This window comes from Lissotriton helveticus, chromosome 3_1 (assembly GCF_964261635.1).
Source record: "Lissotriton helveticus chromosome 3_1, aLisHel1.1, whole genome shotgun sequence".
NCBI lineage: Eukaryota > Metazoa > Chordata > Amphibia > Caudata > Salamandridae > Lissotriton > Lissotriton helveticus.
Genome location: NC_136061.1, coordinates 340,805,131 through 340,820,864, shown reverse-complemented (window position 1 = coordinate 340,820,864; position 15,734 = coordinate 340,805,131). Strand labels below are relative to the sequence as shown.

The following is a 15,734-nucleotide window of genomic DNA, read 5'->3' as shown; positions in this document are numbered from 1 at the left end:
AGGCCCCTAGGCAGTCGAAATTTCCTCCCCTCTCCCCCTATTATCTCCTAATTCATTTTTAATTTTATCAGTCAACAATTTTAAAAAACTGTTTTATTACACAAAACGAAACATTAACAATTATTAATGTTATTAAACAAAAAAAAGAAATGTTAACATTTTTAATAAACCAACAAAGCTTTAAATATTCAATGGGTACATTACATTAACGCTTCATTTTACCTATCGAGTCTTTAATGTAAAGTTGTCGTTTCTTTGAGTTGATTATTTTTTTTCTATATTTGGGAAACAATTCAGGACACCTTGATTGTAATTTTCTTTCAAGATCAAACCAATATTATTTTGATTAATCGTCACGTGCCCCTCAAAGGGGTGGGGCCCATAGGCCAGTGCCCACTTTGCCTATTTGGTAATCCGGAACTTGCCCTGGAGCCACTGCACCTGCTGCACCCCTGGACTCAAGGGTACAGTTGGAGTAGTTGCGGTACTTGGAATTCTGGCAGAGCAGGGCAGGATTCCTAGGTGCTATGGTATGTTATGTTTGTGCAATTTGCAAAGCGCATGCCTACCATTTGTAGGGCACAGTAACGCTGTTTGGGGTCTGCACATCCATTGCATTCAGTCCCACGGTTTTCACTGACTGACCAGGTGTGTTTGGTTGTGTTTGCTCACTAAAGACTGCTTTGTCCAGAGTCTTACATAATGATGGCTCAATTTGGTACAAATGTGCCCGTTAGGGATGTTCATTGAGTACTAAGTGAATACATGTGTGTCCTGAAGGATTTTGTCATTTATTTAGTTCTACTCGGGAAAACAGATATCTATTAACTGTTTTGAACAGCTGTTCTGTATGTTTGCTTCCCTGTCCCCTCGCTGTGCTTGCTTCCCTGCCCCCACGCTGTGCTTGATTCCCTGCCCCCTCGCTGTGCTTGCTTCCCTTCCCCCTGGCTGTGCTTGCTTCCCTGCCCCCTCGCTGTGCTTGCTTCCCTACCCCCTCGCTGTGCTTGCTTCCCTGCCTGTGCTTGCTTCCCTGCCCCCTGGCTGTGCTTGCTTCCCTGCCCCCTCGCTGTGCTTGCTTCCCTGCCCCCTCGCTGTGCTTGCTTCCCTGCCTGTGCTTGCTTCCCTGCCCCCTGGCTGTGCTTGCTACCCTGCCCCCTGGCTGTGCTTGCGTGTCTGCCCCCTGGCTGTGCTTGCTATTGGCAATGTAAATGACAATGCCATTTATTTATCTGTTTTCAAAACCAAGACATAAACAAAAAAATTGTCATTTACAATGCCAATAGCTCTAACTTTTGAAAAGGCGAAACCGTTGCATTGTAAATGCTTGTTTTTTCTTGTTTACAGCAGAAGAAAAAGACAACACTCTCCTCTTGTTTGGACTTTGTATGGACTCCTATGCTCGGTACTTGTTGGCCAACAAACATCTTCCACAGGCACAAACCATGTGTGAAAGAGCCCTGAAGATCTGTATGGAGGTGCAGGGGGAGGCACACCCACAGGTGAGTATGTGGCCAATATCCCTTTTTGGTGAGGGTGAAATATCTGCTAGTCATAAGGGCTGTTCTGCCCTCTCCCCTTTTCATGAAGCCAACTGCTCACTTGGTACAGGAACAAATAGCTCCAAGAGATGATGGCAAAATGCCCAATAAAATTGGATACTAACTTATACAAGGGAGAGGATGGTATAGTATAGATAATGATTTCACTGACAAGTTGAGTGGTTTGAGAGGAGATCAAGCTGCCCCTCACATTACATCAAGCAGATAGAGGGCGACTCTGCTTATTGTCATCCTCTGACGCCCCTGCTCAGTCCCACAGTGGAGGCCGCATACCACTACAAATCTGCACGGCAGTCTGTCATGTCTGACACTTTCAGTTCTCGCATTTTAGCTAACTCCTCTTTGAATTTTGAATAGGAAATAGTGAACAAGTTGTTGAGTGCACAGGACTGTGCGTTAAAACATATTGCAGTCTTGCCAAGCATGTCTCAGTACTTTAATCCCTATGTAAGCACAGGGCCTACAGCAAGCTACAACTAACTCATTATGGAACTGTTTTAACTGTAACTATTTCCCTACAAAGGAGAAAACTACTTTGGAAAGTGAGATGCAAAAGGGTTCTTGAGGTCCCATTGTGTCTGAAAAGCCTCTTGCAAGCAGTTGTCTTCCTAGCAATGCTCCTTCAATGTGGCGGCTGTGTTGTTTCTGCTAAGCTTACCCATTGGATACATGGCACATTTCGTGGCACTCTTTTCACCTTTCCAGACGGTGGTGCTGATGAATGATCTAGCAGCAGTGCTGGATTCCCAAGGACAACACGATAAGGCCTTGAATCATGTGAAACGGGCATCAGAGTTGGCACGGCAGACAGAGCACCCTGACGAGCATGTGGTGCTCAGCAACCTGGCAGGGATACTCATGCACCAAGGTATTTGTAATTGATTTGATTTTTCATGTACTTTTCTTTCTTTTTGCCTATTTGAAAAAGGTGCCAGATTAGGCTCTATGTCTACTGGAAAACACTGTGCCATCTGAAGGTATTTCCAAACTGCACAGGAAGCTGTAGTCTGAAAAACGCAGTGGAAGGCAGGCATGAAAACACGTGGGAGGCAGTAATGTGGTGTACAGACCCAAAGGGGACCGGTAAGAGAGGTGATGCTGATAAGGCAGGAATGAGAAAGGTTCAAGGGCAGTTTAAATCAAAGGAGACAGTTAGGCATTCAGCCATGTTTGCAGGCCTCCTGAAAGAACCCATCTGCCCTCTCCAGATTAGATTAGTTTATGGTTTTATGTGGTGTGGGTAATATTTTGTTGCAGATCTCGTTGGGCATGGGCTAACTAATATTGCCACATTGTTAACCAGTTAGGACGGCTTCATCATGCATATTTCATCATACATCCCTGACCTGTTTGTTTATTACCTACCCTAAGTGCCCTATTATTGTCAGCCATCCAGCATGTGTGGCTGTATTAATCTGTTAAACCTAAAATATGCGAAGCCATTTACAGTTTTCCTGTATACTTTATGTTGTAATTTGGTGTGAAGTTAGAACGCACCCTTCCAGCTTCTAACCCTAGCAGTCGGTCCATGTGTCTAACTCCACCCTTGCATCAGTACATTATATATTTTTATCACCCTCTTGTCTTATGGAGTGAGGAGTTGTCACTTGTGCTCAGCTTCTGTTTTGCTACAAACGTGCAAACAGCTTACATTTGCAGAAGCATACAGAAGCCAGTACTGCTCTGTCCTCCTTCCTTCCAAGACTGATCTCTGCAAAGTTGTCTTCCCTGCAGCCGAAGCTTCAACGTGTGCTCCATAGACGTAGAAAGGTTTCCTCCTCTGTCCTGTTAGTGTGAACAGTGTCAGAAAACATGGACTTTCTAAACTGAAAAACATGGCGATCAAACCCACACTTGTTAGCCTAACCATTCAGTTAGTCCACTTATAGGCACTATGTCTAGGGTGACCAGATTTTCCGAATGAAAACCCGGGACGGACAGACATAGAAACAGGACTATGTTTTAGCTGCGGCCGGATCATGGTCACATAAGGTCTACACTAAAAATAGTTAAGGAAAAATATATAAATACTTTTTTTTCTTAATATTTTTATTGTAGCCAATTTGGCAACCATGATCCAGCCACAGCTAGACTAACTGTCCCAGTCTTGTTTGATAAGACGCAGTTCACCACTCATTAAATCCTGCTGTGCTGCATGAGTGATGCGAGGCAGCACAGCAGGCGGCTCTTTAAACAGCTCAACTTCTGTCCTTGGTGTGAAGAGAGGGTGGGAAGAAACGTGAGCCAGCACCAGACTGTGATTAATGTGCAAGCTTATCCAACCCTCTTCTCCAAAACCAGGACATATCGTGGTCGCAGGAAAAAGTGTTGGGACGCCAAGACAGGACATGAAAAACAGGGTCCGGGAAATCTGGTCCCCTCCCTATGTCTATTAAACACTTCTCTAATAAATACAGCCGTGCACATGCAGTCAGGCCAGTCTCCAATGTAGCATGCTTTATCATTATTTTTACACAAAACCCTGCACACAAGGAGGGTGAGATGCTGCAACATAACTTGAATAGGCCAAGAGTTTGTCTTGAGGTTCCTGGGCAAAGAATTGAGGTTGCCCAGTAGTTTTAAGGTGCCAAAGTTCTACCACACGAGTTTTGTGATGTAGACTAAGCAACGATTCCGATGCCCACAAATTTTTTGTGAAGGTGCTTTCTATTAATATACTTTAATCAGTTAGTTGATGCTTGTTACATAATGTGCCATGTGCCATCCACTCCTCAGGAGGTATAGGCATTTGTCCAGTCGGTGTCATCTGAGTTGTAGTTATGTCTTGCTGTGTATAATAAGTTTACAGGATGTCGGAGATCGCAATCTCTTTCCAAATGGTAGACACTTCTGCACTGTAGCGGCTAATTGATTGGGAGCCTTTATGAGTCAGTATGCTCATTTGTTGTAGCCCTATTGCCCCAGTTGGGGTCAGTTTTCAAAAAAGAAAATAAAGTGGTTTTATTCTAAATCGTGTCTTTCCTGGCCATACTGTCTTTGTGTGTGTTTAGCCATATGTTGCGGTTGATAAAGGTGCTGATGCCACCATGCCGCATAGCTGACCCAATGGTAATGGTGCATTGAAGATAGTTGCTGAGTTAGTTACACCAAGGTGGTAATCTAGCATGGGTGTATTCCTGCAGCAACACTAATTTTCTATGATTGCAATTAGCCCTCAGCATGACATTGACACCCTGATCATGGCCAGTAGGGCACTCCTTACACATGTCCCCATCCTATATGGATCCTTGAATACCTAAGCATGCAGTAGACTGCATTCTAGGTGACGTATACAACTTGTTTGTACAGTATTGGTCGGTGTGGAGTTCCCCTGCTATTACATAGGGTTGTGATTGTATGGAATTTAAGGGCGACGCTGAGCTTAATAACTAATCCTCACACTACTTCATCCCTAAAAAATGGCATTGCATTGTACCTTATATTGACACGTTCCTTCCTCCTCCCAGGGGCAGAACATTTTGAGCAAGCAAAGAAGATTTTCAAGGAAGCTCTGGAACTGGCCGAGAAGAAGAGGGATGAGGCTGTCATTCAGCAGATCCAGGAGGGGTTAGCTGAACTCTCTCGACGGAAAGCAGGACTGAACAAAAGACAAGACCAAGAGTAGTGAAGCATAACGTTCTAGGCTTAGTGATCAGTTCTGAACTTAATCGGAACCCTCTATTTTATTTTACTACATATTGTAAGATACAATGAATCATTAGAGGGTCCTGCCTCTGAAAATTTCCAAAACAAACTGCTCAAGTGAGTCATGCAGGGACTATCTGTGTATTAGAACCCAATATACTTCAAGCTGAGTGGGTATGCGTAGCTTCAAAACATGCATCTGTAAAATGGCTCACTGGGTTCATGTACCTCCGACAGATCAATCTGTAATTAGACTGTTACACTGTAGAATTTATCAGGCCAGATCGTTTTTACCCTTCAAATCTTGATAAAGTGGTCAACATTGATATTAATAATAAGTCATTTCAGGTCTTCAGGGCTAAATTGACTGTTCTTTGTGGAAGTACCGACACTCCATGGGTGTTATAAGGTGCACCTACGTGACTCTCAAAAAGAACGCAAATATGTTATGATGATGAAAAATAAAATGATGCAAATGTTTTGTGTGAGGTGGGCTTGTTCTTAATATTGCATGAATTTATATAACTACAAATTGCCAGGCATTTCTGTGTTGCCATCACTGAACACGAGCAATGGGAAGACATCTTGCTTGTTGCTCAGTGACATCACAACTTTTGTGGAGTCTTTTTAAATAGAGAGTGGGTGAAATAAGACGGAGACACAATTGGAAGTTATAACGTGGATAGTTAATTAAGTATGTAATATTTTCTCTTGGTCCTTGGCCATATCACAGAACTGCAAATACTGATATATTCTAAGTGGGATTACTGGTTGTATATCCGTAATGAAAGCGAGACATATGCTCAAACACTTCTGATACAGCAGCTTTAAATACAAGCTTCACAAAACTACTGTACACAAAAAAAAACTTGAAACACAAATTGCAGATATAATGTGATCCAGAGCACCACTCTACTAGTCCATATAGCTGCAAGAGATCCGACCACTTCTTTGCTGCTTGATTAGCAGATATGTACTCAGTCATTCTAAGGGGTGCTTATGGTTGTTAGTTAATAATGTCTTAATGATGTTCGGTTTATGTGAGATTTCAATGTGCTAACAACATTTTGTCAAATTTTGGGCAACTTTTTAATATTTATTTTGTATTTGGATTTCTACCTCCCCTTCAGCATAGAGTGGAACTTTGCAGAGATTCTGCGGCACGGTGCACCCCACATTCCCTTTATCCCCATGGTGACCGCTTGCCTAGCTTGGGCAACAGTGCCAGTGAGTCGGCATAAGCATGTAAGCAGCATGCACAATTGAATGGTGTGGTTCCCTGTGGCTGCACTCTTGATCCAGCTTGTAGGTTGTCAAAGGGCACATGGTGCTTGGAAGCAAGAGCATTGAATGGTCCTCCAGTTAAAAGTGCTGTTCCTGACAAGTTGCACCTACCATCTTTGTGAGCATAGTGCTAGCAGTTTCTCTTCTATTTAAGGATTGAATGTATATGGTAGCGGCTGGCCATTAGTAGATTTGTTTAGGGCACTTGCCAGGAGTTCTATTGGCAAATTGGGATCATCAAGAAGATATTGAGGCACATCTTGAAGAAAAGCACAGGACAGCTACCCAAGCAAACTTCATTGGACTGCCTTCACTATAGAGCCATTTAGCAGCTAAAAAGCCTACATTGAAGTCAGCATGGGCAGAAATCCAGTAGTGATTGGAACACATGGATGCCTAGAACAATCTTTGAGAATGGCCCTGACAGTGATAGAGTCCAAGGAGAACAGCTTTGGCTGTGTGCTGGGGCAGGCAGATTACCAAATGGAGCTAGCGCTTCAGACCAGTTGTTCCTGCATTTTAAGGGGCAGATTTACAACTTCTTGCGCATCTCTGCTAATCAGCAGGGATGCACCAGAAGACTTGCGACGCATCTGCCCACCCGTGCGCCACCACTGATGCCCCTCATTTACAATCAGGCGCACTGTGGCGCACGGATGGGCAGATGTGTGTCGCATCCCCCGGCGAAAATGTGGCGCATTGCTGGTGTCGCGTCGCAAGCGCAACGCGGCTCCAGCAAGGCTACGGATTGCCTTATGCCTATCATGCTGCGTCAATCCTTACGCCTGCTTCAAGCAGGCGCAGGGTTTTGACGCAGCATGGCCGTAAAAGTGACTCAGTGAAATCTTGTAGATTTCACTGCGTCACTTTTACGAGGCGTACCTGCGAGGGCACACCCACCCTGCGCTGGAATGCCCACATGAAACCTGCGTTAGGTTTCATGTGACGCAGGGGTTTACAACGTGACGCATCTCCCTAGATGCGTCCCGTTGTAAATACGGTGCAACATGGTGCATGATTTACGCAGCTGCTGCGTCACAGAAGTGATGCAACGGCGGCGTAAATGTGTCGCAGGGGCTTGTAAATCTGCCCCTTACTGTCTAGGACTTCTGCCTACTCATTCGCTTTATATTGCCTTGTCAGATACAAGCTGTAGTGATGCATTCTCTGAAGGATAGCCAGTATGTTGGCAGTTCAGCACATTCCCTGGTGAGCACCAGGTCAAAGATAATTTTTGTTTTGGCTCAGGAGTAATGGCGTTTCTTCCTGGAACTAAGTACATTCTGGTACCATGCATACAGGACTATTTTGATCTTGAACAAAAGAGAGGCTATAGTCTTATTATTTTTTAGGCTAGATTAGAAACAGCCAGTAAATGCGTACCTGTAAAATTGGTCGGGATGGTGGCACCAGCTATACATTACTGTTCTTTGTGATGATTTCGGAAGTAGTAACCCCAGTGTACAGGTCCATTGAGGATATAGTTCCAGTGACATTACTCTAGAAGCCACAAGGTGGTTTTAGCAGTCTGACTTGATCCTGTCAAATTCTAAGGGAGAGCTCCATTCCCTGCTGACGCATAGGCCTGTTCAACTAAAGCCTTGGAGGTTTGTGGGGATGATGGGAAACCTCTGGCCTTTCAGAGAAAGCAGTTACTCACTTAACACTCCTGGTGCTTAGGCAGCAATTAGAGTTAGAGCTCAGCATGACCCAGATGGTGTAATTGGTGCTTGTAGAAGATAGTTGTCATTTACTTGGTAAATTATTGTTTGAGGCTTGTGTGGTATAGATACACATGCTTTGCATACTCCTGGCATTTAGTGTTGGGTCCAGATGCTTGCAAGTGTTTTTTTTTCAAAGAAGTCTTTCGAGTCACGAGGTAAGGTTACTCCTCGTCATAGTGTGCATTCTCATCGACTCCATTGTTAGATTCTTTTCTTCCTGCAATCGGGTCCGGATGTGTATTGCAGCGCTTCAGTTTGAGACCATTTTCAGGATACTTTCGGTGCTCAATCCACTCTATTCTCATAGGCATTGTTTCTAAAGCATTTTCCATCTCTACCACATCGAAATTTTGAAGACTTAACTCATCGGGTCGGAACACTCTAGTCGCGGCCTTCAGGCTTAACCCGTCCAGGTTACCTTTTGCTCGACACCAACTCTTTCAACGTAAGCCGCTGATGGTATGGCCTCCGCTTTAATTCTGCCCTCTGTGCCTTTCTAAGTACCCGCGCACGAACTCCACAAAGTCTGCATTCTGTGCTTGTCTCCATAGCACAAAGAAGAAGACTGTGACGCATGTCAGTCATTTAGTTCTAAAAAGACCTTGCAGGACCGTCAGGCTTGAAGTAGAGACCTGCAGACAGAACAGAGAAGACACCTCCAATATCTTCAGTCAAGAAGATATGCAGCAACAAGAAGACATGGAGGAGTCGCTGCTGAAGAAGAAGAGGCCTTATCAGTTCAAGACTCCAAATTCAAGAGACTGATCTGTAGTTCCATGATCTTCCGGATGGTCAAGGTGCTGCGAGTTCCCAAACCCCTTAGCCCACACAAAAACCCACTTCTACTAAACAAAAGACTTCTGGGACACAACTGCGGTCCGGCCATGGTAGGTACTGAGACTCTGCTTCAAACGCCCCACCCTCCAGCTAGTCACCGAAAGCACAAACAAAGCCTTCCAGCTCTGCCCAATACAAGACAGTGCATCTTCGGCTCCCAAACTATTGGTACCGAAAGAGAAGATCACTTTGGTTCCGAAAACTTTGGCACCAAAACATAAATCCGCTCCTCTAACATGTCCAGAGACGAAACAATGCAGGAAAGACTCGATCCAAAACAAAAGAAAATACTTATTCATCTAGAAACTGGACGCTTTCTAACAAAACCTGCACCAGTACCATCTTCCAAAAGGAAAACTTCTTTCCTTCAAGACGCTAATTATAAGATACCTTTAAAAAAAATACATAGCTACCAGTCCCATGCACTCTATTTCTCCTTCACCAACACCACATTCAGCTGTACCTTTGGTACCTTCTTCACCTATAACCCTCTAAACATCATACCTCTGGATTCTCCTCACACAAAACCAGATGTAGGGGATGACAATATTTATGAAGCACTACCAGACCCCTTGCAGGATTATGATGTAGACCCTCCAGCAGACACAGATTTATTCTTTATCCTGCCAAGCCCTTACTTCTGATGATAACACCTCCTATCGGGAGCTCATTTCCAGGGCATCTGCATGCCATGGAGTCACCTTACTTTTTTATTTAGGACTTGTAATGCGCATGGCTGCCTCAGCAAAGAGGCGTCCCAGTGCAACCAGAAACAAAGCAGGAAAACTAACCTAGCGATTAAACATCAGATAAAGTGAACAACCAGGTTTTTAAGGTTTTGTGGAACATCAAGAGATTGGGAATACCTCTAGTGTGCGTTGGGAGAGAGTTCCAAAGTTTAGCTGCTAAAAGGCCGAACGAACGACCTCCTGCCCTCGCTCTCCGAACTCGAGGAACGCGGACAAGCGCAAGGTCGGCAGATCTCAATGCGCGCCTAGGCACATAGGGCATCAACAGGCAGGGTAGCCCAACAAGGGCTTAGTGCATCAACATTTTATGTGATATGCACAATACCTTAAACTGGATGCGCTTTTCGATGGACAGCCAATGTAGCTTGGGGAGCACATGCGCCACCGGGCAAGATCTAGGTAAGGCCACCAAAAGAAGCGCCGCCGCATTCTGTACCCTCTGTAGGCATTTATTGCTGGCTTTGTTAGCGCCTAGGTATAAAGAGTTACCATAATCGAGCCTGGAAAGAATGGACGCCTGCACAATAGTCTGACGCACTCTGGGAGGGAAAACACCAAGCAAGGGTCTCAGCCCTCGCAGAAGCCCGAAACAGACAGCGGCCACAGCTTTTGTCTGCTTCTCAAATGTTAATCCATTGTCAAACCATACGCCCAAGTTCTTCACAGCCTCCTTGGGTGATGGGGCGGGTTTGAGGTGGGATAGCCACCACTGCTCAGACCAAAGCTCCCGATCCTTCCCAAACAGTAAAATCTCAGATTTGCTGGCATTTAACTGTAAACAGTTTGCCATCATCCAATCTGAGATGGCCGACAGATCCTCCTTAAACTTCTACAAATTGGCACAACAGTTTTTAGAAAAGGTAATTACCAACTGGGTGTCGTCGGCGTACGACACCAAGGACAACCCCCTGCCTTTTGCCACTTCCGCCAAGGGTCTCACATAAGATTGAACAAAAGCGGGCTTAAAATAGGACCCTGTGGAACCCCCTGGCACAGGGCATATTCCTGGGAATGGAAAGGTGGTACTGAGACCTGGAAGGACCTCTCCTCTAAGAAGGACCAAATCCAATCCAAGGCCCCACCCCTAATCCTTACACAAAGAAGCCTTAGAAGAAGACTTTTTATTGAAACCTTAGGTATTTCACACACAATATCCTTACTGATGTTAAAAGGCCTGATGCATCAAACAGTGGATGTTTTTCAAGACTTCATACAAAACATCTTAAATCTTTAACAATGTTCAGAGGATGTTTTTTAAAGACTTCACCCAAAACATCTCAATCTTTACTGATGTGAAAAGACATGTTGCATCATGCAGAGAATGTTTTAAAGACCCTGCACATGCATGCATTATTACAGCTAGGGTGGGCAGAAAATATAAATCCCCACCATCTGACCCAATTTCTGTTATAGGTCAGCTTCCCCCAGACTACTTGGTTGTGTCCAGTGCTTGCAAAAGTGCAAACTCACAAACCCCAGCTGTCGCACCATCACCTGACAAGGAGCCAAGAGCCAAAGTTGATATATGCCTAGGTAAAAGAGTTGCTGAACAGATGGCCAATCACTGGCTTGTAGCCAATACACAGGGTCTTCTTGCCAGATACGACAGAGCTAACTGGGAATAGAAGGAAGAATTACTCCAACATCTCCCAGAGGAGCATAAGGAAAAAGCACAGGAATTAGTACAGGAGGGTAAATTAATTTCCAACTCCTCCATAAGGTGTGCATTAGATGCTGCTGACATCGCTGCCAGGGGAATTAATAACAGTGCCCTATTTTTATTTTCAATAAGCTTCATTTACTGGTTCTTTTCATTTGTAAAACATTACAAACATGTAGAAAAAAACCAAAGGGGGAAGATGGGAGGAAAGTCCAGGGTAATCACAATACCAATAAAAAACAAGCAAAAGAATGCGAGAAGAAAAGTTCAGAGTCTCTTTACAAACACGCTCTGGCCAACAACAAATGTCTCCTAATAAAGGAGAAAAGCAGCTATTTCACAACGGAAATTAAGTCTGCCCAAGAATCCACCAAATTATTATTTCAGGCGGTATACAAAATTGCGACTCCTTCTAGTAATTTGGCCAGCCGAGCTACCCAAGCGTTCTGCAACTCCTTAACCCCTAGTTTTCAATCTAGAGTAGATTTAATCTATTCCAACTTTAATGCCTCACTCGCTACTACAACTAAGTCAGACTCCCATATAGAGCCTTCAGAAAAATGTTCTCTGAGAGAGTTCACCTCAGTTTTCTCTGAACTGAAGTAAACGGCCTGGTGAAGTCGGCTAATTCAGGCTCACCTCTGGATCCGTGCCCACCCTCTTCCCTGAAAGAGTTTCCTGAGCTAATAGGGCACATCATATTTTTAATTCCATTTGTACATCTGGTGTTTACCTCTCACATTGAAAAAAGGCCTCTATCCTACCCTTATTAAAAAGCCAACCTCGACCCTGTAGACACTAATAACTGTCGGCCAATCGCACATCTTCATTTACCTGTCAAACTAGCTGAAAAGATTATGAACGACCAATTAGCCCAATATATTCAGAACCACAACCTGCTGGATGAAACTCAAATTGGCTTTAGGAAAAGCCATAGTATGGAAACAGCGCTCATCAAAGTCACGGAGGAGATTAGGTTTGGACTAGATAAGGGTGGTGCAGCTGCGCTTGTCCTTCTGGACCTATCTGCGGCCTTTGATATGGTTGATCATGGGCTCCTGATCAACCGTATCTCCTCCCTAGGCATCAGGGACAAGGACAAATCTCTGCTAGCTTCCTTCTTATCCAACAGAGCCGAGTTAATTAAGCTGGGCGATTTCGAGTTCCCTCCTTTTTCACTTCTGTTTGGAGTCCCACAGGGCTCCTCCATCAGCCCTATGCTTTTTAATATTAATGTGACCGATTTGGCTGAAGTGATTAAAGCTTTCGGATTAGGACTTGCATCATACGCAGATGATTCCCAAATCGTTCCTTCCGTCCACAAGGATGGAGACCGCACCTCGGCCAATTTTTACAACGCCATGATGGCGATCAGCACCTGGATGTCCAGTCATTGCCTCAAACTAACCTCCTCTAAGACCAAGGTGATGGTTTATGGCAACCTCTCTCCGGCTTGGTCCTCCTGCTGGTGGCCAGATAATCTTGGACAGCCTCCTGTCCCAGTTACCAAGACCAAACATTTCGGGGTCGTCCTTGATGACAAGTTGTCGTACAAATACCACGTCAACTTGAAAGTCTCTTCCTCCTTTTACATCCTCAGAATTGTAAATAAATTGTTTCCTTTTATTCCTATTGAAGCTGGGAAGACGATTATATCTGAACTGGTTCTGTCTAAAGTAGACTATTGTAATGGCCTACTGATCAACGCTCGGCAATCGGTTTTAAACAAATTGCAGCTTATTCAAAAATCTGCTGTCTGGCACACCAACATTTTCTGTCTCTGAGGTGATCAGAAAACTATACTGGCTGCTACTTACAAGCAGAATAAAATGTAAGGCGCTGTGCATTGCATATAAAGCCACACACAATATAGGACCTGAATTCCTGAAGAAATCGCTAAAGATTTACATGCCTAGGAGACCACTGCATTCTACCGGCGCAAACTTGCTGGTAGTTCCCAGAACTATTCGAACTAACTGGGGTGACAGAAGCTTTGTGGTGGCTGCTGCTAAGCTCTGGAATTACCTGCCTCAGATCAGAGGCATGCCTTGACTACTCATATTCAGGAAAAAATTAAACCTGGCTTTTTAATAATTAGGTCCCATTAGCTTCTTTCATTTAACTCTGTCTGGTCTCAGGAGAAGTCAGCGCTGAGATACCTTTCGATAGATAGTTGTGCGCTTTATAAATAGTCATAACATAACTTGGGGACATGCACTATGATCAGTAGGTCAAACATGAAGAGAGCCATCAAGCCAGTAAGTTAACGTGAAGAGATAACATTGATGGCGGGATTGGTTATGGTCAGTCCTCATGCGCCAGTTCTCCATCGGATGACAAGCCCTCCATACGGACTCGCCACAGGAGAGTGGGTGCAGCTATGGTGGGAATCACTTTTGCCCTGTCTCTCTTGGCATACTTCTTACAGGGTGACTAAAAACACTCAAATTTAGACATCTTGGGCCATATGTATCAAAAAAGAGTTTTGTGATTCTCAAATTGCGATTTTTAGTGAAGCGCAATTAGAGAATCGCTAAATGCAATGTATGTAGGATTTGCAAAAAATGTTGCAAATCCTCCATATTCCTCATTTGCGAATCACAAATTGAGATTCGCAATTGAGGAATACCTTCCCATTCATTTGTATGGGCTAGGAGGCCCATAGAATGAATGGGAAGACATTCTCAATTTGCGAATACTAATTAGAGAATCGCAAATTGAGAATGCAATTTCAAGGCCTGGTGAAGTCGGCTAAATCAGGCTCACCTCTGGATCCTTGCCCACCCTCATCTCTGAAGGAGTTTCCTGAGCTAATAGGGCACATCTTGGCCAATATTTTTAATTCCATGTTTACATCTGGTGTTTACCTCTCACAAAAGGACACCCTGTTGAACCCCTGAAATATGCATTTGTGCACGTTTTGCACACATACATGCCCTAAGGTTACCCCAAAACTATGCCTACTAAACATATGGGAAGCCACAGACCTCACCCAGATCGAGAAAACATGAGTTCACTGGGATGGGCCCTTGCAAAACGTAACATTGCACAAAAATTGGCTTGGGTGAGTTCCCAACTGCCAGGGACTGGGTAGCTGACATGGATAGAGCCATGATTGCTGAGAAGGATGTTTTTAAACATAGAGGATGCTCTGAAAAATGGAACCGTAAGTGGGCTGCTTGGAATATGTACAAGGGTGCGATTTGCCTGTCTCCCACTGTGGAGCTACGACGCAGTGAAGAAAGATTGCCTGGGCCATTAAATAGTGAGGGCGAGATGCTCGATTGATGAACCTCTTTTCTAACAATGCTGAGAATAACCTCCGCATATATTACATCTGATAGTATGTCATTGTTTTGCATTGCTGTGCTACTTGTTATGTTGCTTAATAAAAATAGTTTTAAAAAAGCAAGCTGGATGAAGAATTACTTTTCTTACAGGTTTGTAAAAATGAGCAAATACAGTTGAAATTACTTTTTGATTTCTTTTCAAGATTACTTTTTCGGGATTACTTTTTCTAATCAACAAAGATACCTATATATCACACTGGGAGACTTCCGGGATAAAAAGTAAGTAAGTCAGTTTTTCTCAAAACACAGTTTCTTAGGTTTTCATACAATTCTCAACTCCACACTTCAAACTTTTCCCACAGTCAGTCAGTCAGTCAAATTACTTTTATTCGATTTTGATGAAAATCATAAAAAGACATTTCATACAAAAATTCATGAATACGTTTACAAATACATCAAGTGCAATCATATTAAAAAAGATTAAAATGCATGACCAAGGCTTTACAATACAACCTTATAAAAAGCAGTTTACATATTTAAAAGTCTAAAAGTATCCGCAAGTGCAGTGCAAATAAGCGATTTAGTCTACGACAAAAGAAAGTCATTATATGCTGTCGATAGATACAAGTTTGCCTTTAATGCGCGCTGCTGCGGCCAAGAAACTTCCCATACAAAAAATTATACGAATAGTGCTCATCGATTGTAAGTATAGGAGTGCCGGTTTGACTTGTTTGAAGCCTGCTTCCCTTAAAATTGGGAGCAAGTATTTCTTTCGAGGCACTGAAAACAGTGTGCAAAACAGGGCAAAGTGCGTGGTATCCTGTATTGAATGATTGTCACAAGTGCACAGAGGAGCTGACTCTGGCTTAGCCCAAGATGGATAATTTCCCAATAGCTAAGGGATCAGATTTAATCTAAATTTAGTCAGGAGGTACCTATGGAACGGTCTTGTGACTATTGTGAGATAAGGTTCCATAGCGGGGGAA

The 15,734-nt window shown here is 43.7% G+C and overlaps 1 protein-coding gene across 3 annotated transcripts in view; it reads left to right on the top strand.

Annotated features, from left to right (window-relative positions):
• The window catches only part of TTC19 (tetratricopeptide repeat domain 19), a 217,180-nt gene extending 211,496 nt beyond the window's left edge, over positions 1-5,684 (top strand). For 2 of the 3 annotated variants that reach the window (XM_078679987.1, XM_078679989.1), the window contains exons 8-10: positions 1,345-1,499; positions 2,265-2,427; positions 5,027-5,684. In XM_078679987.1, the coding sequence (XP_078536113.1) occupies positions 1,345-1,499; positions 2,265-2,427; positions 5,027-5,184 (476 nt within the window). In that variant the 3' untranslated portion in view covers positions 5,185-5,684. The remainder of the gene's footprint in view (positions 1-1,344; positions 1,500-2,264; positions 2,428-5,026) is intronic. The other variant, XM_078679988.1, reaches the window with a different exon arrangement.
• Positions 5,685-15,734: the final 10,050 nt, after the last annotated feature.